Source organism: Polyodon spathula, chromosome 2 (genome assembly GCF_017654505.1).
Source record: "Polyodon spathula isolate WHYD16114869_AA chromosome 2, ASM1765450v1, whole genome shotgun sequence".
Taxonomy (NCBI): domain Eukaryota; kingdom Metazoa; phylum Chordata; class Actinopteri; order Acipenseriformes; family Polyodontidae; genus Polyodon; species Polyodon spathula.
In genome coordinates, this window is record NC_054535.1 from 103868312 (window position 1) to 103892692 (window position 24381).

General features: G+C 38.7%; 1 protein-coding gene across 1 annotated transcript; it reads right to left on the reverse strand.

The window, feature by feature from the left end:
* Positions 1-14510: 14510 nt before the first annotated feature.
* Positions 14511-20497, reverse strand: LOC121306174. The gene is made up of 8 exons (XM_041237925.1): positions 20404-20497; positions 19679-19827; positions 19034-19336; positions 18280-18406; positions 17904-18103; positions 16550-16657; positions 15799-15918; positions 14511-14913 (listed from the first exon to the last, which is right to left on the reverse strand). The coding sequence occupies exons 1-8, from the start codon at positions 20495-20497 to the stop codon at positions 14566-14568; spliced, it is 1449 nt and encodes a 482-aa protein (XP_041093859.1). The 3' UTR covers positions 14511-14565.
* Positions 20498-24381: the final 3884 nt, after the last annotated feature.

The following is a 24381-nucleotide window of genomic DNA, read 5'->3' on the forward strand; positions in this document are numbered from 1 at the left end:
GCGTGAAGTAAGTTGATCCCTCTGAACAAAGAGGCATGCCGGTGGGGGTGCACCTGAGAAAGCAACAGGTCAGTGTAAACAGCATGGCACTCACTCCCCCTCTGGAATGGCCCAGAACCATATGGTGCTGCTATGAACTTATTAGCTGACGGATTAACTGATCTTGTTGCTTGGGATCAGCCCGCCAGTCTCCCCCCGGCTGCGCAGCTGACTGACAGCCTATATCTGCTGCTCCAGACTCAGAAGTTATTTCCTCTGGTTTATCAAGTGATTGCACACAAATACACTGACATACACAAAACCCTGCTTTGTAAAAGCCTGTTGGCCCCTCCACTTTCCGCAGAACATGATTTCCATGATTTCTCATTTCTCAGTCGCCAGTTGGCCTCTCAGGTCCCTGCACATTTGTTATTGCAAACACCTTTCCGCCCCTTTAGCCTTTGAGCTAACGAGGATGATTGGTGTGCTTTGTGCCTTCCAGTTAAGTTTTTAAAGAATCCTTGGCATCCCTATACAATTCAACAACTAGGATTTCAATTCTTGGTCAGGCTTTATAGGAGCTTGTTTAGTTTATGAACTGTTGTTAAGAACTAGCTTACTAACATACTGAAACAATGTTCATACTTTGTTAATAGTTAGTTCATTTGTAATAACTTATTTATCAACTAATAATAAATGCTCTGAATTATTTAACAGTGGGAACTGAGGTATCCCTTTGATTTTCACTCCCGATGGGAAAGTATGTTACAGCGATGAGGTGACAGCCAAACTGAGCCTATGAAATTGGGTGGAAAAACAGGGCTAAACCTGTTCAGAACTGTATGCCATAAATATATTAATAAATAAGAAGGTTTAGATGTTAACAATGCTAAAAGGAAGGCAATCAAGTTAAGTACTGTAAAAATGAGGTTAGCCCGCTTTGAAAATCAGTTGTGCTTCTCATTTACAATATTATTTTACAAGAGTGCTTTCCTCTCTGTGCATTGTCTGGATGAAATGTGGAGTCATCTATGCATTGTTAAATCTTATCAAAATCGGATCAGCAGATATTAGGGGCTGCAGAGTTACTGCCATGTACCACAGAGGATTGAGGGCAGATGGATTCACAGAGCTGTGAAATGCTTTCAAGCCATTTTCAGCTTATGTATGTTCTGGACAAAATCTTTGTCAATTATAATCATTATCAAATGTTGCATTGCAAAACTGTGTTTTCAACCACTTCTATCATCTATAATTTGGAACTGTCAATCCTAACATTTATATTCTGAAGAATTGTGATGAAGACAGTTTGCAGAAAATGTTTGTTGACCTTCTATTGAAATGCTTTAGCTGGGTCAAATTCAGAAAGCGGACAGATACAGTAATGGATGTATGACATGTAGTTTGTTTGTTGTCTGTAAACTATATGTCTCCTGTTTTTCTTGAAATTCACAGTTTGAATGTTGCCTTACTGCTGCACCAGCCACTGAAACTTACCAATAGGCCAAAGAACTGAATATCAACAGGCCAACTCCATGCCCTCCATATTCACAACTCCACTGCCCTTAATCACACACCATTACCTTTTTTATCCTAACAATGAAGACTGGTTACACCCAGCTCTCATAGGGAGGGATCACCGTTTCCAAAATGATATACCACCACATACCATACTCTTTCATCAGTACTTGTGAAGACATCAGCTCTCCATTCGTGCCGTCAAGTGTTTTACCCGCATGATGTCGAGCTCTGGAGATGCAGGCCTAGTCTTGTTAATCTTCATCCGGCCTGATCAGGCACCTGACCAGTAGAGGTCACTGAAAAACGATGCTGTATAAACTATCCTCAGATGATTTTTCTGCCTGGCACAAAAACTAATACAGCTCACTTTGCACCCCTAGCCAAGATTGGCAACTTTATGTGAATGTAATTCAAATTCAAACCAAGTCTCACTCTGAACTCCAACAAAGACCCGTTACTTTTACTGATGCTAATGTATTTGGCTATTTCTTAGGTCAGGTGTACATATGAAGGTGAGACTCATGTCTCCTGTAAAACATAATCTTCATAAATTAAAAAATAAAAACAATGTTATTGTTGTTTTGTTTGTTAATTAAGTACATGTTAACAATGTTTTGTTTGTTAATTAAGTACATGTTAACAATCACAATACAGTAGCCAGCGTGTAAATGTGTTGCAGGTTATCAGTGCAGTATTGATGGATTCCTGCTCATGTTAGGTTAGCCAGGCTCTTCCACACTGAGGATGACACCCCACCACTTTGATGCTGTCTCAGTAGAAGAGTTCAAGCACTGCTCAACCCCCATCCTCTTCAGTGTCAGTATGCTGTCACTGGGGTCAGCAGTCTGAGTGGTCCTGTTCCTGCTGCTATTCAAATAACTTGCAGGTCTACCTGTCGCTTCCAGAGAAAAGGAGTTCATTAATGTTCTTAATAAGCTGTGTAAAATTGTTACATGTGCTTTCTAGGGCCTGAGATATGTTTTGGTTTGTTAGTGCAGTTGCAGGTCATCAAAGCAGAGTTGGTTGAAGATCTGGTGGTGGGCACCTAATTAAGCATCATAAAGTAAAACAAACTCTTGGACTGTGCAGCCCCAGTTCAGCTTTCAGGAGTGCTGAACAGTGATAAACTGATAAACGGTGCTTTGAAATTCTTGACACCTGAGACACCTATTGTATCATCTCTTGACCCTGGCATTGATCAGCACACACTAAAGAAGAACTTAACTGATAATTATGAAAGCAGAGAACAAGATCAGAGGACACATTTAGATGGAAGTGGAAACAGATTCAGCCTGTTTTTCAGTGGTGGGTAGTAATATAACACAATACTATTGTGGGTGCTAGAATGGATTTACAAGCCAAGTTATTGCTGCTGATTCAATAGGATCCTTCAAGAGTCAACTAGATGTGTTCTTGCAACCAATTAGCTGTTAGCTATATATTTTATTGTTGTGTTCTTTGGACAGTATAAAAAGTGTTGTCAAATGCATGTACCTTCTGTACCAAGGCAACATATTATAAATAAGAAACTGTCTATAGTGTGTATTTCTGGTTGTATAATGTAAATCATTATCATTCTGACACATTTTAACCCCATTTTCCCCTCTCCCCCTAGACCTGCGCTCCAGTGGACTGAGGTTCTGGGTGAGGACAACCAGAGCACTACCAGAGATTCAAAGCTGAGGCCAAAGCTATTTTACACCTTTCGTCCTAATTCGCTTTCCATGCATGTAACTTCCTAAACCGCTTACAACATTTCCTTTTTTTGGTGTATGGTCAGGTGTTGAGTCTGGGTTGCATGGAAGCACCACAGTTTGTGAATGCACAAGGAAGGAAATGCATCTGGAAGTGGAGTGGAGACAAACTTTCAACTGGATCCAATTGGATCCTGGAATCAATTATAACAGAATGAGCACTGATGAGCCAAATGGTTTCAGCTTGTTTGTATCTTTTACAAATGTTCTTATGTATAAAGTAATCTCTGTCTGCTCTGAAAATGTAATACGGATCTTTTGGCAAAGCGGGCAGCTCATTGGTCTCTGAATCTGAAGACCGTGGTTTGATACTCATTCTCTCTTGTACACTATCTACCATTCCAGCATGTCCTTGCGTGAGCACACTGTTTGAGAAAACAAGCAAACCAACCAATACAAAATAAAATCAGAGTCGTTGTTCTACTTTTGTAACATTGCAGAAAGGCAATTTGAAATCTATCACAGAACTACTTAATTTTCCGCAACGACCACCAGTCAAAGACAGCACTGAATCCCCCCTGACCAGCCAGATCCGATTCAGATTGGAATTGACATGATCCAAACTCATGATTTCTGGAGATGCCAGGATACGTCAACGCAGACTAGAAACAAAACTTGCTATCAGTGCTGCAATGTTCACACCTCTAGCGGCCTTCTGAAGTTAAAGGGCGACCCTATCATGTCTGGGTCTTGTCATGCCTGAAAGGGAAATCAGAACAAATCAGGCAAACTGAAAATGTAATAGGGCAAGTCACAGTCACAACTGCAGCTTAATGGCTTTGAAATTGCACTAAATAGCAAAGAATGTCATGTGTTACATGGGTCTGTGCAATCACCTGTCACTACTGTACCTGCTTATCTACAGAGTGCTGTTTGCAGAGTAGCGTATATTATAGAGAAGCAAATAGCACATGGTGACCTCAGTGTCCCTTCATCAGGTGATTGTGTAATACAGAAGCACACAAGAAGGGGTAAATAAGCCAATACATCCAAATGTGATTGCAAGAAATTTCAATAAGTACTATATGATTCAAGCCAGCGTAGTCAAACAAATTTATATATGAGAATACATGTACCAGAAACTCAACATGGTCCAATTGATGTAAAGTAAAGGCTTTGTTTCTGATATGTCATGTGGCATAGAGCCCGCAAAACCCACGCTCTGATTGACTCTGAAAGGCTTCTCAACAAATATATGATGGCAGAACTTATATTCCTTTAGGTTCCAATCCCTTTAAAACCATCTTTCTACCATCTTAACTCTGTGACAGGTGTGGGATGGTAATACACACAAGGGGCGGCCTGGTAACTGCGTTTGCTTGCTCGCTGAACCCCCAGTCTCTTATTAATGTTGACTTCCCTTCTTCTGGGTGGTGTGCGTTTCATTTCCCCCCCTCTCACGTGACACTGGCACGTCAACAATGCCGTTCATCCCATCTGTTTAATGGGCTGAAGCCGGGCTGTGCTTGATCAGAAATGCCAGCACCCAAATCAAATCTGCCGTCCACATGTGCAGTAGCAGCCAACAGTCAGCCAGGACTGGCAATGATTAGCTTAATGCCTGGGTGTTAGCACAGCTGGTTAGTGGTGATCAGGTGGTCAGCACGCGTGTGCCAAGACAACAAAGGCTGTAAGTATGAGCAACACTACTTCGTCTCTTCTCAGTCTTGCATGGTGTGTTACTTTGTGGAAAGATAGAAAACGTTTAAGCTTTTTAAATATTAAAATGAAAGTTTAATTATCTTTGTCTAACTTTAAGTTAATGTTTATGGATATGGTTATTTGTTCAACTTCGTTCTTTTCAGTTTTTAATTGCTTTTATTTTGCATCATCTTTCCCTTTTTCTTCCAAGGCTGCTGCTCTTCAGCAGTGCTTTAACTTAAGATCAGTAATATCTTGCTGTGTTTGGCATTTTTTCTGTTTTTGTTAATTTATCTATCACTAAGTCTGTTTAGGGTAATTGCTTACTAAATATACTGTACAGTATATTTGTATTTTAATATTATTTATATAATATCTGATATAATAAATTAGTTTAACCTTGTTGATAGCTGTGTCAGGATTTTTATTTTTTTTCTAGGTGTTTTTAAATTACTTTTTTTTTTTTTTTACTGTTTGTTTGTAGCTGATCAACTATCTGCTGGATCCTGAAAATAAATAAATAAATCAACTTCATTGTTAATTACAGTGTTTGTTTCTTTTTTCCTTTGGTCTTAATTGTGACTTCCATTTAAGGTCTTATTTTTTTTCCTGTTCTGGTCTTAGAACTTGGGATTGATTTAGATTCAGGGACAACTTCAATTTAAATAAAAACACATTTATATTTTCAGTACATTCGGTGTGTTTAATATATTTGTCTTATTTCAACATCTCACTTTTTATATGATTTTTAAAAATGCATTTAATGAATGAAAACCGAACGATTACATGATTCAGCCATGTTATCAATTGAAGAGATGGCTGACATTCCAGACTAAAAATAATCCAAAAATTTGCCACAATAAGACATTGCAGAGCAAACTTTTTGTATTGCTTCCAGCAGGAAACAGATCCACTGGACAGTGCTTTTACACTGAGGCTGACCCCCTGGACCCCTGGACCCCAGCCACCACTGTTACACACTCGGTTTTTGACTTCACTTGAATGTAAAGTTTGCCTACACTAATGATGCCAGATAAGCACTTCAATCTAAGATGTAAGGTATCTTTAGAAATGAAATATAGTTGATTACTGCCATGTCCCAAAAATCCCTCCACACTACACTTTGGGGTTTTGGTAAAAGAACATTGTTGGCTGCAGACTAGCAGAGTCACACCTCATTCTTCAATTTCAAGCAAGCACTTTCTGGAATATAAGTATGATTCTAGGTGTAGGTATTCCCAGCTAGGCAGGTCGCAAGTGTTGAACCAGGTTAGAACTGAGACTGGGTTGAGTGAGGAGCTGGTGCTCACATTCTCCTATTTTAATGGCGACAGTCTGTGTTTATTTGGTGCTTGAAGCTGTGAATGTGTAGACAGGGAAACTGGAATATAAAAATCAAAACCGACTGAGTTTGGAACTGGATCTAATCTCAAACCTAGTCATTCCCCATAATAAATCCATGCTGATACAAGAGATTGTTGCTTTGTTGTTGGGCATGCTCACCACCACTGGTCTAAGATATGCAGTAAGAGGTCAGGAATGTTTCACATATCTGAGTGGGTTGGGTGGAAAACAGCTTGCATCTTAGAGTAACCTGTAACACTAGAGTTATGGCTACATGTTTGCTGTTGAACAGTGCTTCCCATGTCCTAAAAACATGCCCAGTTTCTATGGAAAAATCTCAACATGCCTGTAAGAAAATGAATTTGGTCTTCATCATCATCTTTCTTACAGACACACATACACAAATGTGTGTCTGTGCTCAGACCCAGGGCTGGTCTGAGCACCACTGGGGAGACTTGATGAATTCGCCCATGGTAGCCAGGTGTTGGTTAAGGATTTGCATGTATGCAATGGTTTTCCATGTAGTGTTTGTATTTTCTTGTTCTGAGTTTAATTTTTTATTTTTATTTTTTAATTGCTCAGGTTGGTTGTCGTGTTTCAGTCATTTTGTTTGGTTGTTTAGGTCTTTTACTTAAACAGTTTGTGTTAAAGGCAACAGAGCACTCTCTACCACAGCCCTCATAGCAGAAAGCAAATCATACCACAAATAATTCCTGTAAATCAGTATCAGAATACAAAAATCCATCTTAAAGCTGCTTCATTTTGTTTTAATTGATATAAACCCACACCCCATTTAAGAAAGCAAACTTGGCATGGAATTCAGAGTTCTATTCTGTACAATGAGACAGCACCCCCTGCAGGCAACAGGTGGAGTTTCAGTAAATTTGTGTCAAATGCTTGAGCAAAAAAATAATAAAATAAAAAATTAGAAAACTATTTATTGGGGCATTAAAACAATATAGTACAATACTGTATGATGTTCATACTTTGCTCAAGGGGCAGAGGGTAAAATAGATGACTGATAAGGACAATGTTGATGATATTTATTTAGTGGATAGCTTAAAACAGATTAGCTGAAACAAAGAAATACATTTAATTGATGTCAGGAGAACTATAACAAAAGACATATCATGTGTACTTTGTTAACACATAACACTCAGGTTTTGTTTGTGTCTATATTGGAAAATGTTAAATTAACCCTTAAATTGTTATTTTGGGAAGCTGTAACATCATGACAGGGTTAGTGTCGCGGCCCAAGCTGTTACCGGCAGGAAAGAGACCCAGAGACAGAAATCTGCAGTTTATTTTAACAAAACAAATACAGAAACAGGAAGAAAATAAGCACAGCACGAGGGCCAAAATAATGTTATTATTATTCATGCATCCCGAAACTGAACCACGTACAAACAAATCTTCCTTCTGAATTAGCTTTTAATGAAATCTCAAATAAGTTAGGTGCAGCAACCTAAAACAACTACGTTTTTTATTGTAATATTAAACACTTAATTTGGTCTGACCAGAACCGTTGCTGCATTTAGGCATACACATTTTTCACTGAACTAATCCTATATTTGATTAAGTCCAAATGATAGGAGTTTGGGCTTTGACCGAAGAAATCTACTGATAATACAACTATCTTAATTTTTACCAACCTAAAAATACCATGAAAGTGTAAATCTGGAATAAGGTAAAAACAAAGGGGGAAAAAATGTAATTCCTTTTATAATTACAGTTTTATGATCATGTGTTTTATTGTTTTTGTTTTGCGTATTAGTGTGTGTGTGTATATAGATAGATAGATAGATAGATAGATAGATAGATAGACAGATAGATAGATAGATAGATAGATAGATAGATAGATAGATAGATAGATAGATAGATAGATAGATAGATAGATAACATTATATTGTTTGTAGACACTTGGTTTAGAAAACCACAGGAGAAACTACCACAGAATTCTCACAACCCGATTTATTTACCAGTACCTTTCACATTGGATAATAATCCACTGTCAGTAAACATTTTCAGTGAAAGTAGTTTTTAACTGTCTGGCTTTCAGAAGAAGCATAGCAACACAATCTCTTCCACCATCGCAACACACACACCAAATTCTTACTCCTAATTTGAAAGGCCCGTCCTTTAGATCCATGCAACTATTGTTGGTTTTAGTTTCACACCCTCTCAATTAATTCCATACAGGAAGAAATGTAATGAAGTTTACAATCTGGGAAAATAGATGGGAGCTTGGGGTATTGTCGTTTGGTCAAAGGATGGAGGGGTGGGACGGGGCTTTCAGGGTTCTTTAGTTTCACCTGCTGGGGTCCATTTGGTCTCTTTCAAAGAGAAAGGAAAGGCAAAATGAATACGCAAAATGGGGATAAGGGTCCCTTATGGAGCCCAATGGAATAATCAATGGGCACTTGTAATCCCTATTATACCTCACAGAGGTAGTTGTAAGACAATTAAATCTCCCTTCTCAGGCAATTTAGCTGGGTAGTTAACCTGGAACTGCCAGTGCAAGATGCAGTGAATGTGTTTTCAGCAATGGGGTAACCATACTGCACCATTTTACTTACTCTCCTTTTTTTCCCATAGGAGAAAAACGCACAAATAGCTCTTTGTGTTACTGTTCTAATCACAGGACCGAGGCGTATGGTTACCTCGAGACACGCTTTGTTCACTGTGAAAATCTCTAAGTTCTGTTGTTATTAAGTAAAAACATTTTAATAAATGCTTTTACTTCTTATTTGAAGCTGGATCTTTATTTATTTTGGGCACATTTTGCATTTATTTATTTTTAATCCACATGATCTTACCCTCTTCCTTAATAAATAACATTAAGGGAAAAAAAAAGTGTGTTTGTTTATTAATTTACATGACATAAAAGATCACAAAAACTTTTACAAACGAGAGGATGCTTTTCGGCCCATCCATGCTTGTCTGCTTCTTAGTATGTATCTGAAATATTTATAAAGTTGGTCCTAAAAGAATCCAAATGGTTCTGAAGGATAGGTAACTCCACACACTCAACCCTCACCACTCTCTATACATAGCACATTATAATATTAACAGCAATCTGAACATTTCAATCCAGATGGGGTCTACATAAAGAATATTTACAAATAAAATGTTATCTATGGATGCACTACATTTTAAGGTCTACTGTATTTGTAAATGTCATTAATATAACAAAATAGCAACATGTAGCCTTAATGTTGTTCTTTCTGTAATATTAATGTGACCTTATAATTGTGATGTCCTCAGGGAGGAAAATGTTTCACTGTTTGTTCCCTTAAATGAAGTGTATTTTAATCCAACGCTACATGGTTAAGCCATTATGTTGTGTTAATACATTCTATATGGATGTGCCTAATTCATTTTGATACATATAGCCTTAACTACGTAATTCAAAGAGCATGCTGTTTTTCTTAGCCTTAAAAACGTGTCATTTCACATGAAAGAATGCCTTGCACCACATCCATGTAGAAATCAAGGGGTGTACAGCAGCAGGGCTCCAGTGACTGTACACACTGCAGGACTGCAGCGACATCTAGTGGAACCTTCTTGAATCATCTCTGTTGACCCAAGCTTTAAATAAACCTGATACCTGTTTCAAATGCTACTATTCACATCCTTTTTTTTATGAAGTTTGCAATCAATCTGAGTAGCAATTACTCAAATATTTAGTCTATTTTACATTTTTTTTTATATATATCTCTGTCAAGGTGTTGCCTTTCAATTCTAGCATATGCATATGTAGGTTAAATCAACCAGTGTCTTTATAATAATGCACAGCTGTGTACTCTTATCCTGTAAAAAAAAAAAAAAAACTAAACAAAGAAACTTCACTCTTTAGAAACCCAAACCGTACCCTCATCCTGTAAAAAACAAAGAAACTTCACCTTTAAAAACCCAAACCACACCCTCATCCTGTAAAAAACAAAGAAACTAAGGTACCGTCATCCTGTAAAAAACAAAGAAACTTCACTCTTTAAAAAACCAAACCACACCCTCATCCTGTAAAAATACACAAAGAAACTTCACTCTTTAAAAACCCAAACCACAGCCTCATCCTGTAAAAAACAAAGAAACTACCGTACCATCATCCTGTAAAAAACAAAGAAACTTCACTCATTAAAAACCCAAACAATACCCTCATCCTGTAAAGAACAAAGAAACTATCGTACCCTCATTCTGTAAAAAACAAAGAAAATTCACTTTAAAAACCGAAACCACACTCTCATCCTGTAAAAAACAAAGAAACTTCACTCTTTAAAAACCGAAACCACACCCTCATCCTGTAAAGAACAAATAAACTATCGTACTGTCATCCTGTAAAAAACAAAGAAACTTCACTCTTTAAAAACTCAAACCACACCCTCATCATAATATTATATATATATATATATATATATATATATATACATACGCACACAAACACACACACACACACACACACACACACATTTTGTAATCACATTTGTGTATTGTTTAACAAGTCTATATTTAAACATGTTTATGTATGTGATACACGGCAAGCCAGGTTATTATACCTCATATGAAAGTGAGAAGCATCCTGAAACTCAACAGACTTAGGGTGATTCATGAAAGGGTTATCATTGGTACAGTAGGCAGTTACTGTAGCATAGCCCACATAACAATGGTTAAAACCTTGTCATATACCACTACACCAGGGGTAAGCAACCTTGCCCTTCTGAAAATCCCAGCAACTGCAGGTGAGCGCCAAGTAATTGGAGAAATATGCAACTGATATTGGCCAGCCAGCAGGTACAGGGTTTACAGCAAAGACTACTGCAGGAGTGCAGACAGGTTGACCTTATAGGATCATCTTACACCAGGGCTAGTCATTACTGGAACTTCTCTTAGAGCTGGCACTTCCAGTCCAGGTTTCTGTTCTGATCACATGCTTATTAAATTGAACCAATCGAATCTCTGCTCAGGTCCTATAGTGTTTCATTATTTAATTATACCTATTGAACCTGGAATGGAATGGCCATCTAGGACTGAAGCAATAATACACAGCCACTTCCCTCAATCTACAGGACATGCTACTGTATATCCAACTGAACAGCAGCAACGTTTAAAACACTCATCGCTAATGAGCCCTGTGCAGTGGTGAATGCGTGCTACTGGAAGGATAAAGGGCCTGCCAGCCGATGGGCTCCACGTAATACTCAAACACAAGATAAGATTGCAATTGCAATACACAGTGACAGTAGTTGTGCAATAGAAAAACTGCTATAGACACACTCCTTAGGCATGCAAGACAAACACGTACATGCGCCCCCCTCTGCTGTTGCTGTCTGTAATGATGAGACAAATCCAGCGAGATTTAAAAGACAAAAAAAAAAAAAACTTTCATTTACTATTTGGATTTGAGTAAATCTGCATTTCTTTTATACATGTAAATTAGTGACTGTCACTTTCCAAAACCAAGTTAAGGCTAAAATTGTAAATTTGTAAAAAAAAAAAAACACACACACACACACACACACACACACACACACACACACACACACACACACACACACACACACACACACCACACACACACACACACACACACACACACACACACACACACACACACACACACACACACACATATGTTTTTCTGTAAAGGAAATTAAGAGACCACTGCAAAATTATCAGTTTCTCTGGTTTTACTATTTATAGGTATGTGTTTGGGTAAAATGAACATTTTTGTTTTATTCTGTAAACTACTGACAACATTTCTCCCAAATTCAAAATAAAAATATTGTCATTTAGAGCATTTATTTGCAGAAACTGGTCAAAATAACAAAAAAGATGCAGTGTTGTCAGACCTCGAATAATGCAAAGAAAATTCATATTCATTTTTAAACAACACAATACTAATGTTTTAACTTAGGAAGAGTTCAGATATCAATATTTGGTGGAATAACCCTGATTTTCAAGCACAGCTTTCATGCGTCTTGGCATGCTCTCCACCAGTCTTTCACATTGATGTTGAGTGACTTTATGGTGCAAAAATTCAAGCAGCTCAGCTTTGTTTGATGGCTTGTGACCATCCATCTTCCTCTTGATCACATTCCAGAGGTTTTCAATGGGGTTCAGGTCTGGAGATTGGGCTGGCCATGACAGGGTCTTGATCTGGTGGTCCTCCATCCACACCTTGATTGACCTGGCTGTGTGGCATGGAGCATTGTCCTGCTGGAAAAAATAATCCTCAGAGTTGGGGAACATTGTCAGAGCAACACACAAGCAAGTTTTCTTCCACACACACATCCCAGCTTGTGCTATTTATTTAGCAATGGTTACCTACTTGTAATTTTGATGCTTTTTTTTTTTGTTTTCAAACAAAACATACCCTCCCTAGCTGTTTGACAAAAAGATCTTATCCATTGAGATTGCTTAATAAACGTCGCACCTCTCTGCACCATAACTTTTAAATAGTGAGCACTTGCGTCTCTATGAAGGTTCATGTCTGATGCTGCCTGTGTGCCTCTCACAGGGTGTCTCGCCCTCTCTGATGCTGCCTGTGCCTCTCACAGGGTGTCTCGCCCTCTCTGATGCTGCCTGTCTGTCTCTCACAGGGTGTCTCGCCCTCTCTGATGCTGCCTGTGTGCCTCTCACAGGGTGTCTCGCCCTCTCTGATGCTGCCTGTCTGTCTCTCACAGGGTGTCTTGCCCTCTCTGATGCTGCCTGTCTGTCTCTCACAGGGTGTCTCACCCTCTCTGATGCTGCCTGTGTGCCTCTCACAGGGTGTCTCGCCCTCTCTGATGCTGCCTGTGTGCCTCTCACAGGGTGTCTCGCCCTCTCTGATGCTGCCTGTGTGCCTCTCACAGGGTGTCTCGCCCTCTCTGATGCTGCCTGTCTGTCTCTCACAGGGTGTCTTGCCCTCTCTGATGCTGCCTGTCTGCCTCTCACAGGGTGTCTCGCCCTCTCTGATGCTGCCTGTCTGTCTCTCACAGGGTGTCTCGCCCTCTCTGATGCTGCCTGTCTGTCTCTCACAGGGTGTCTCGCCCTCTCTGATGCTGCCTGTGTGCCTCTCACAGGGTGTCTCGCCCTCTCTGATGCTGCCTGTCTGTCTCTCACAGGGTGTCTTGCCCTCTCTGATGCTGCCTGTCTGTCTCTCACAGGGTGTCTCACCCTCTCTGATGCTGCCTGTGTGCCTCTCACAGGGTGTCTCACCCTCTCTGATGCTGCCTGTGTGCCTCTCACAGGGTGTCTCGCCCTCTCTGATGCTGCCTGTGTGCCTCTCACAGGGGGTCTCGCCCTCTCTGATGCTGCCTGTCTGTCTCTCACAGGGTGTCTTGCCCTCTTTGATGCTGCCTGTGTGCCTCTCACAGGGTGTCTCGCCCTCTCTGATGCTGCCTGTGTGCCTCTCACAGGGGGTCTCGCCCTCTCTGATGCTGCCTGTCTGCCTCTCACAGGGTGTCTCGCCCTCTCTGATGCTGCCTGTGTGCCTCTCACAGGGTGTCTCGCCCTCTCTGATGCTGCCTGTCTGTCTCTCACAGGGTGTCTTGCCCTCTCTGATGCTGCCTGTCTGTCTCTCACAGGGTGTCTCACCCTCTCTGATGCTGCCTGTGTGCCTCTCACAGGGTGTCTCACCCTCTCTGATGCTGCCTGTGCCTCTCACAGGGGGTCTCGCCCTCTCTGATGCTGCCTGTGTGCCTCTCACAGGGTGTCTCGCCCTCTCTGATGCTGCCTGTCTGTCTCTCACAGGGTGTCTCGTCCTCTCTGATGCTGCCTGTGTGCCTCTCACAGGGGGTCTTGCCCTCTCTAATGCTGCATGTGTGCCTCTCACAGGGTGTCTCTCCCGCTCTGATGTTGCCTGTGTGTCTCACAGGGTGTCTCACCCTCTTTGATGCTGCCTAAAAGATTGAATAAGAAGAATTGTAGTTTGCTTTCACTACTGTGTAGCACCGTTTTTGTAAGGATCCTAATGGCTTGCAATCAGTAGTGTCTTTTGTGTGTAAACTAATGAGAGTTTAATGTTAGTTCGTGGCCCCTTCATACCAAGAGAGTTTGGGAGGGGCCATTTTAACAGTTTGATCATAGAACACCTGCAGTGCTTATGACGTAGATTGATATAGAAGATTTTTGAGACAGACAGCAACAAAGGCATTCAATTAAAGAGAAGGGCTTCATTGCTGAAATTTCTTGTTAACCTTGAATTTCTAATGTATGTCCTCTGCCAGCTAACATTGAAATACATATACATGAAAATAAAAGCCAATTATGGCCAAGGGGTAAAGTGAGAAAAAAAAAAAAAAAACTATTTAAACTTTGTGAGCTTCTACCCAAACTCAAAAGAAACAGTTCATCCAACTCTGGTCAGCACATACTCCTCACTGGACTCGTCGCAAACACTTTCGAATGCCTTCTGAAACTTGATATAGGCAGAGGATTTGAAAAAGGGTTTTCTTCTGTCTTTAAGGAGGTAGCTCTGAAGAAACCCCAGCACTTGGTATTGCATTGGGAAACTGAGGTTCCAGGCGTAGTAGCAGCCCAAGAGGTCATACAAGATGTCCAGCAGGGTGTTCTCTTTACAAATATAAATCCTGTCTGCAATTACAAAGCCATTCAGGGGTCTCGCTGGGTCTTGGTGATGGATCACAAGGAGTCGGGGTGGATTACTGGAGTCACCCGACAGCTGAACCGTGGGTGTCTGGGAATGAAATCAATGAACACAAGAAAACAAATGCACTTTCTATTATTTTTTGGTTAGTTTGGCAAGGAAAACAAATAAGCTAAAGGATTTTTAAATGAGTAATTATAATACACTGTATAGAGGTAGTAAAATGCAGACGACTGTGATGTAACAGAAATCCATAAGACTGTGATGAAATATTCAACATGACAGCTGCTTTTGGTTAACCAATAGGATTAAGACCCTGATTGTAGCTACTCCTCCCCATCCCCCATTCTTCGGGAGCAGTGTTTCCACCACACACGTGATGAAGAAAGAGGTTCCGGGGGAATGCTCGAAACTGATAACTTTGTTATGATTTCTAAAAACAGCAACAACAAAGATAAAAGATACAACATGTACAGTATAGCAAGGAAAATGTTTTCATTTTTATTTTGTTTATATGCCATAGTGCAGGGGTCTCCAACCCTGGTCCCGGAGAGCCCCAATCCTGCAGGTTTTATACGTGTCATTATGTCATCAATGGCTAAAGATCTGGAACACTTGTTACTCTTGACTAATTAAGCCAATAATTGGTTCAATTAAGTAACGTTCTCGGTTGAAATGAAAACCTGTAGCCACAGCTGTTCTCTAGGATCACGGTTGGAGACCCTTGCCACAGTGCTGTTTCTAGAAGCACAACAGTATAGCATGTTTGTTACAATCAGTCAACAAGAAGCCCCAGATTTCAGTGTTGACAGGTCATTATCTTGTTACCCAAACACACTGATGTTTGATCTTCAAAAAGTATTGAGCTTGCCAGTAGACTTGCAATATATTACTACCTTATCCAGAATACACAATGTCACATTTTCATGGAATGGCACGATGGCTTCATGTAAAATGGATGATATGCTCACATACATCAGTTACCGATATTGCTGGGGGTAGTTTCTTTCCTTTGCTCCTTGTCTTCAGTTTACACTGCAGCTGCACGATAAGCTGGAGTGCATGCACTTCCTTGTACTCCACGTAACTCTCCTCCTAGAAAATGATGTATATTAAAAAAAAAAAAACAATTGTTAGCTGCCTCTAACAGACTGTCACTCAGTATTTTTTGACTGTCAATTTGACTCACTTAGACTTGGGTTCTATTTGAATTTATAGCAAGTTTCAGGTTGTTTGTTGAAAATTTGCAGCAGCATTGTTGGCACCAATCAAAGAATGGACAATGTGGTGATGGCTATGTAAGTAGTATTATTTATAACAAGTTACTGAGTCGTACATTATTCATGAAGCCTCTACAGCGTTGAGTCAGTACGAACATTTTAGCAATGGCACTGGTTTGCAGTACAACACAAACTGTAGTTACTAATTCATTACAGTCTCATATACAGAACGATTTGAAACATACAGGCGCAAGCCTCTGTAACAAACAGTGCTACACATTCTGACTGCTGACACTGAGATGAGGTTAAAACCTCTGTAACTGTTCTGCAGCCTGGATCTTGTGTGGACTGTAAGACACTCGCTCGAGGGTGGGGGTGACGCACTGTCACTGGCTCAGGCCCGGCCACCACACTGTTACACATCTACGATACTGCTGTTAAACTGATGTTAATAAATAAATTGAAGCCTTCCAATGTAATGTTAAGTAATTTCTCAACCATCCCACCTCATTGTTTCTCTCCATTGACATGGCCTTCTCCAGGTTTACAAGAAGAGCAGTCCATGATGCCTCTGTGTCACCAAGTTTCACAAGCATTTTAAATTCTAATTGGATCTGGGGGAGAGGGCAGACGCTGAATTAGCTTCGAATTTTATGTCATTTCTGCATCTGCCCTGGCTTACCTTTGTTGTCTTTAAGCGTAAAAGATGCCGCCACCAAGCGACCCGTTCCAATGTTTATTTAAATAACTTAAATACTTTCTGACAACGCTATAGCAACGGAACTAATCAAAATATCAATGCACAGTTTATTTTCATAATGGATTAGATATAGAGGGGGGGGGGGGGGGGGGGGGGGGGGTGACGAGTCTAGAATAAACAATGCAACAATGTTTTATTTTATTCTTATTGCAGTAATACAACACAAATTTCTGAGCAGAGTTGCGTTGTTTGAATGAGAGTTAAATAGAGTTACCTGAAACTCAGGAAGAACGCAGTGCCAAATCTAATTTATCATAGCAGTATTAATTAATATTTAATCAACAGCATAAAGTTTGTATTTTTCATATTTAGAAATATGAATGACAATCTGACTCAGAAGAAAATGTTTCCTTATAAAAAGTTTAGTTGTCATTCTGTAGAAAATATTTTTTACACATTCAAACAATATTATTTCATGTCTAACATTAGCTGACATCAGATCTCAGACAATTAGACATTTGCCGCAGCATTTCATTAAAAAAATAAATAAAAATAAATATAAATGATTCAGTCGGTCTAATGATTAAATAAAGTTATTCGACTGATTAAATATTATTGAGAACCGCAGTAGATACCCCTTAGACATTCATAAAGCTTACTTAATATATAGATAATTTGTGGCATTAACTCCTTGTCTGTAAACGCACAAATGAAGAAAATTAATCTACAGAAGCTGTTGTTGTCAACCCCTAATGTACCAGAAAGAAGTGGTAGTCTTGACTGCTTCTAGTCACCTGTTCTACTGTTCTAACGATCCACTAAAGGGTTTTACACCATCGCCCGGTGGCTTGTGGCAGACGAACTGCCCGTGAGAGATCCAAACTGCATACCCGTGATTCGTCGGGATACGTGTACACGCTGGAGCCGAGTCGTCAAGTCGGCCCGGGCAATTACAGCAACCGTTCCCCCGATTTGGCAACAGGGTCCGTGACATTATAATATATAGATATAATAAGTGCTTGTGTCATATCTTTAGTAAAATAGGCTAATTTGTGAGCTTCCAGTAGGCCCCACATGCTTAATCTGTAAAACATCTAATTCTACAAACAACCTGTTGTTCAATAGGGAAAAAAAGAAACAAACAGTCAAGCACAACTCACATACTCCATGTCATTCAATAAGGGATACTTCTTAAGAATGTCCTGGACAGATCCCTCTTCAGACTGAGCGATGTCCTGCCGTCTGTCTTTGTACGAGATCTTATGAAGGTGTCTGAGCAGGGTCCTGTTCTGCTGCACATGTGGTTTCCTCAGTTCATCAGCAATAACCTTTGTGCACTGTTTCAAAGTCATGTGGATATCTGTAAAAAGAATCAAACACAAAAGACTGATTTCTCTTTAACAGGCCTAAGTAATGAGATGTTTGCAATTCCATTACTAATTATAAAAGATTGACTTACTTTTTTTTTAGAGCAGTTTAATTGTAATGGCTTGTCAATCAATTAGAAAAATCTTTTAAAATAATAATGCAAAATACCTCTTACTGTTGAGTGCAGTTCTGTGGATGTTTTTTTGCTGATAAAGTCTGGATAACTGTTTAAACCTTTCTTTCTTTTCCATCTTAGATTCCGTATTTTTTGTGATAGCTTTTTGCAAAAAAAGGACTGGAAAAGAAACAAACACTTATTTAAATAATTACGCATAAGTAGTAACTACAACATTGCAATCCATAGTAACTTTTTAAGAAACCAAACACACTGTTTTCCCACTAGGCTATATTACTATGACACAGAGAGTGCACTCAGGCTAGACTTCACACAATCTGCTATCACACCAGAGCAAAGCATAGGGAGCAATTAATTAGTTACAGTGTGTTACACTTTGAGAAAAAACACAGTACATACAGTGCTAAACCAATCTTCAAAGTCTGTCACACACACACACACACACACACCAATTCTGACTCAAACACACAATACACGTGTCTTCACTTTTGACACAGCTTCTTCCATAATTGCATACAGACAAAGCCATGATGTGCTGGCCAACAAACATCCTCTGTCTAGGTGGTCAAGGACAAGGGCAACCAAAAAAATGTAACACAGCTCTATATAGTATTACATATTACCTGCATTGTTTAAAGAGATACAGGCAATTCATGTTACAGTGGTCCCAGCTAAATTAGATTTTCATATAAGAACCCCCTCCCTACAACGAATGTTACATAATAATAATAATAATAATAATAATAATAATAATAATAATAATAATAACAACAACACAAACTTTACCCAGGGTTGCTGACCACTGAAGCCTAGGCATGGAAATTGTTCATACATGTGTCTGCCAAATTCAGCATAACGTCTTCGACTTGTTATATCTCCATGAGATAACACATAGTATGCAGTTTCTTCAATAAATTTGTCAAAATCTTCAATTATTCTTCCATTTTCCAGTAAAGTCTTAATGCGATCTGAATAGTTTGGAACGGCTGTGTCGTTGTGTTCGTGTTCTTGAGTGTGGGCCTGCATTTGCTCTTGCTCTTGTTCCAGTTCATTTTCTGACAATGATGACGCTGACGACTCTAATTTAACCTGAAACAGACAGCAGACAAACCTCCTGACTTTTTGTTTTTAAAGATGAACATTGTTTTTACAACAGAAATCACGTTATAAAGTGCAACGTATTTGTTGTAAAATCAAATCAATATCAGTATGTGTGAGGAGGACTTCGGTCTCACTTAAACAATTGGACAACAGCTGCAAGACAGCATTTGAAAAGTGAAGAGTGTTTTTTTGGGATGAAGAAACATCTTTCAAACACTGTGTGAAATGCAGTGGGCAAAGCAGCCTTGTGACTTCAGAATTCAAGCTATGAATACAATTTCATTGAACGCCTAAGTCTTCATTTGTTAATCGATCCATAGCTGCACTTACCACTGAAGGCGATGGCAGGGCTGCTATCTGTGCCTTGCGCTCATCTATCATTACAATCAGTTTCCTAACCAAGCCGATCTTGTTGGGCAGCATAAGGAACAAATCCTGGTCTTTGAAGTTTAAAATCGACATCCCATCAACTTCATTCTCTGCATGAACACAAGTTTAACGAGGATTACTCAAAAGAACTTCACATTTGAGTAACATATATTTATTATCAAAATAACTTATCATATGCATTCCCTAACAGTTACTAAGTGAACAATAAAACTATACCTACCAGAACATACACTACATCTATGGCCAAAGGTTTTGCATCACCCTATAGAATTAACTCATTGTGCTTCATAAAGTCGAATGAACCCTGCTAAACAATGTTACGTTAACACATTGAATTGCATAGCGCTTTGTAGTTTTCGACACACTTAAAGAAATATTGAAAAATGTGACATTTCGAGATCTAACATGAAATACTGTACTACTACTATGGCTTCTGGTAGACTTTTGAGATATCATGTTGTAGTTTCTTTGATGTTAAATAAAAAATCTAAATTATGTTCATACCGTTTCTATTATGTCTCAATCTTCAGTTCTAGGTGATGCATAATATTTTGGCTATAGCTGTATGTGTGCTTCCTGACAGTGAGCATACATCTGGACAGCCCCTAAGCTACTGAGTTCCACATGAACCTGCTGATTAATTGCTACAGAACTCCCTCACACACCATAAAACAAGTCTGCAGTTGTTTCAGAAAAGCCGGACTTCAACAGCGCTTCTCTGACTTCTTCGCAGCTGCTGTGACTGGTAATAGCCTCCATACTTCTGTTCAAATAAAAAAAAAAAAAACAGATCGGCTTCATTTATAAAGTCATTAATAAAACCAAATTTCAGGCATGTCTTAACTTGTATTTAGACTATAGAATTGTTAAACCTCTATGAGCAGAACATTGTGTCTAACTGGATTAATGGCTCAATATCACCTACAATGTATTTATATTACATTTCTTCTGTGTTTTTTTTGGTTTTTTTTGTTGTTGTTGTTGTTGTTTTCTCTACCATTCCTTGTTATTGTTTCTGCTTAGACTACATTATTTAACTATTGTGTTTTTTTCAACAGCTTCTGTAAAACAGAATTTGGGTCCAAAGAATTTTTAGAAAATACCACTAGGGGTACAGAACTGTACTGTACTCCACCTCTTCAGGAAGACACGGATTACAGGTGAACAAGAGAACATACCTACATACTAGGAAATAAATGTAATAGTCATAAAAATGTATATAATATGAAATGACGTTACCTGAAGAAATACGAACAGCGTTGAATACAATTAATTCATTTCTATAATTTATATAAGAACACATGCATACACAAAAGCTTTGATGAGTCGAGAAAAAAAATAGAAAATGTATTTTGGAAATCTGCATTAATTTTTCGGAAAGAGGTCATTCAATCGTGCAATAAAATTATACGCATCGTTGTCAAGCAACTTTATCCTGTGCCTAGCAACACCGTGCACATTACTTTTTAGGCCTAACTGTATTCCAACTACCACAAGTACAGTATTCATGTTCAAAATATTTTTATATACGCGCACAGATCACCAACTCCAGCAAAAACAACCCCCAAAATACTAGTGGACATCCTGTATCCCAGATCTTAAAATATGCAATGCATGCAGACTGTGTTTTTCCTCTTTTTTCACTCGCTCTGCCATCCGCAAACTCAAATAGCAAGGGGGAAAAGGTGAGCGAACAAGGAGCTCCACTTTGTTTTATTGGCTGCAAATACAAATGTCCAAAACAGAAACAGCCATTTAAAACTACCTCCAGCGAACAGGTCTGTAGCCATTAAATACCGTTACTCTGTATCAGAGGCAGATTCGTATATTCCTTTGAGGATGGCTTTGTTGACATTAGTTCCACGCCTATATGCCTGCTCTGTCCATTCTCTATTGTAGCCTACTTATTCAGAAAGCAGGGGACATTACTTTGTTTACGTTCACACACACACTGGGGATATGTTGCCAAGGGCTGCCTGCAGTGCGTACACGTGACATAGGGTTTTTTTTTTTGTTTGTTTGTTTGTTTGTTTTAATTTTAATAATAATAATAATATATAATAATCATGATGCTGATGCACGTAAAAAAAGTCGTCAAAGTAACATGTTATACCCATGGTCTGTAGCAACTATATTATATATATATATATATATATATATATATTTATATATATATATATATATATATATATATATATAATATATGATACCATATTGTACCAATGAAATATGATATATATAATCTATTCAATATATATATATATATATATATATATATATATATATATAGATAATATATAGATAATATATATACTGTATCTAAGACCAGTTGCCACAATTAGCAAACTCACAAATAGCAAACACGTGTTTTTTTTTTTATTTTTTGGTTTTGTTTTTTTAAAATTATGCAAACTATTTTATATCCATATAGGGCGTATTGGCGGAACACATTGTAAGATGTTTGCCAGAATTCGAAGCTGTTCTTGGTGTAATTATGCACACACTGTTTTGTTATGTTTAGGAGCTGCTCAGTTCCTTGCTACCTACCATATGAAGACATGTGTGGTGTGGGCCAGAGCAGCCAATGTGTCTATTATCACATACCTTTCAATTACAAGCACTGTATTGCACTAATTGCAATAAGTGACAGTCAGGAATGCTGCAAGTAAAAAGAACAAATACAATTAAATGTAAAGATAATTAGAGGTTCTTATTGGTACATAGTAAAATCCTGATCAGGACTGCAGACATGTTACATTTTGATAGAAGAATGATAGAGCTTCTGTAACCCAGACTGCACACAGTAACTGTGGGTGTTTCACAATGCAAGTCACACAAGTGATAACTGCTAGCACAGAGTGTATGCTTTGCTGCAGATTTTCACCCCAGCCCTCCTGAGGGAATCAGAGGTGATAATCATTGCAAATCAAATGGTCACATATTCCTCCAGCCCAATTTAAAAGCATTGTCGACGTGTCAGCTTCGATCAGTGTCCTTCTCCAGGCCCATGTTGGACATACACCCTGGTGACAGACTTGTGTTAGGCATGTATGCATGTATTTCATTTACTCTTGACACACCCCACTGCCACCTCACTAACTGTGGCATATCATATCAGCAAGGGTTAGGTTTCATAAAGGAGAGGTGAACACAACTAAACTCATTTTAGTTATTCATTGAACATAAATCCATGTCATTTTATTAAAAAAAATTCTGTACTTATGAATATCCATTAAATTGTTCAATGTTCAAACCATTAGGTGCCAAATAAAATATACACACAAATCACGAGCCATTCCTTAGTGCACCAGGAGTGTATATATTTCCCATTATACTTATAGCAATATGAATGGACTTTGTACTATTGCCTTGACTTAAATCCACTCCATAATGTAAAAATAAATAAATAATAAATTCTCCATCTTCAGCCAGAAAAAAAAAAAAACACATTAAACTTACATTCAGCTGTCACTGACGAGACGAGAAAGAGGAGGCAGACGGCTCAGCATGTTACATGCAGCGGTGTTGATAAAGAGAAGCAGGACACAATGGTCTAACTGCAGAGATATTAATGAACCTTCCCAAATCTTACTGTACCCAACAAAATAGAATGTATCAATAAGAGGTTTCAAGTAGGAACGCTTGCTGGATATGTGCTGCAGCCCAGCTTGCAGTTTATTTATAATCTAAACATGTTCCTGCAGTGAGTGACATGTTTGGCATTCCAAACGTTTAGTTGCGTGACAGAATGGAAGAAGCCTTGCGCCAAACCAATGTTGCAATTATAAACACATGTTACAGTTTACAGCAGACCTACTTAAAGCTTAGCCTAGTGTCTCTTGGGGGTTTTAAAGAGGCTTATATATGTATATTATTTTACCCATGTTAAAAATATATTTTTCAGGGGGTTTTGTTCTGTATTTTTTTCTATTAAAAGAGTATTTCTTTCTGGTTTACATCCAGTGCTAGACACATATTTCTGTGTTTTACCTCAGATTCAGTGTTTGAAGTTAGTTAACACTGTAGGCCTGCTCTATTTGTGACTTGGGATGCTTTTTTAAATCATGGTTAGGTTTCAATCACTTTCCCCCCCTCCCAGGCTGGTTAAACAATGCTTTATAGCATGTATTGCAGTCATTAATTTGATTTAGCATAGAAACCTTCCACCCCTCCCCCATGGCATGTCGGCAGCATGTGGCCCAATTTCCATATGCAATTGTCACCCTCACAGCTTTATTCACAAATGTTCTCAAATATTCGTGACATACTGAAATGTTTCTCTCAGGATATAGAACAAAAAAAAGAACATATTGTTGACTAAATCTGGTTCTTTGTAAGCATATGGGGTAGGGAAGAAACACATAAATAAAAATTCTGGATACAAAATGATTACAAAGCAATTGTAACTCGGTCCTACAGTTTGTATCTGTAGTTGTGCCTGAACCTCTCCTCAATTACACTCCTGTCAGCGAAAGCTTGTTTCCTAGGCAACAAAAGAATGGGGTTTGCCTGAAGCCAGTATAAAATGCAGGCACAATTATTGTGGCTATTAATATTCATATCTGCTTTTATTTTGAGTACAGAAATGAATCTTAAAATTACTGTTTTTGACACAGAAAAGTTTTCTAGTTTTATACAATCTT

Coding starts and splice junctions, on each gene's coding strand:
- LOC121306174 (XM_041237925.1), bottom strand. CDS start 20,497: ATGGAGGCTATTACCAGTCACAGCAGCTGCGAAGAAGTCAGAGAAGCG. Junction 18,407..19,033: donor TCAGTGGTCAGCAACCCTGG/GTAAAGTTTGTG, acceptor TTTCTTTTCCAG/TCCTTTTTTTGCAAAAAGCT. Junction 14,914..15,798: donor CAGCAATATCGGTAACTGAT/GTATGTGAGCAT, acceptor TTTCATTCCCAG/ACACCCACGGTTCAGCTGTC.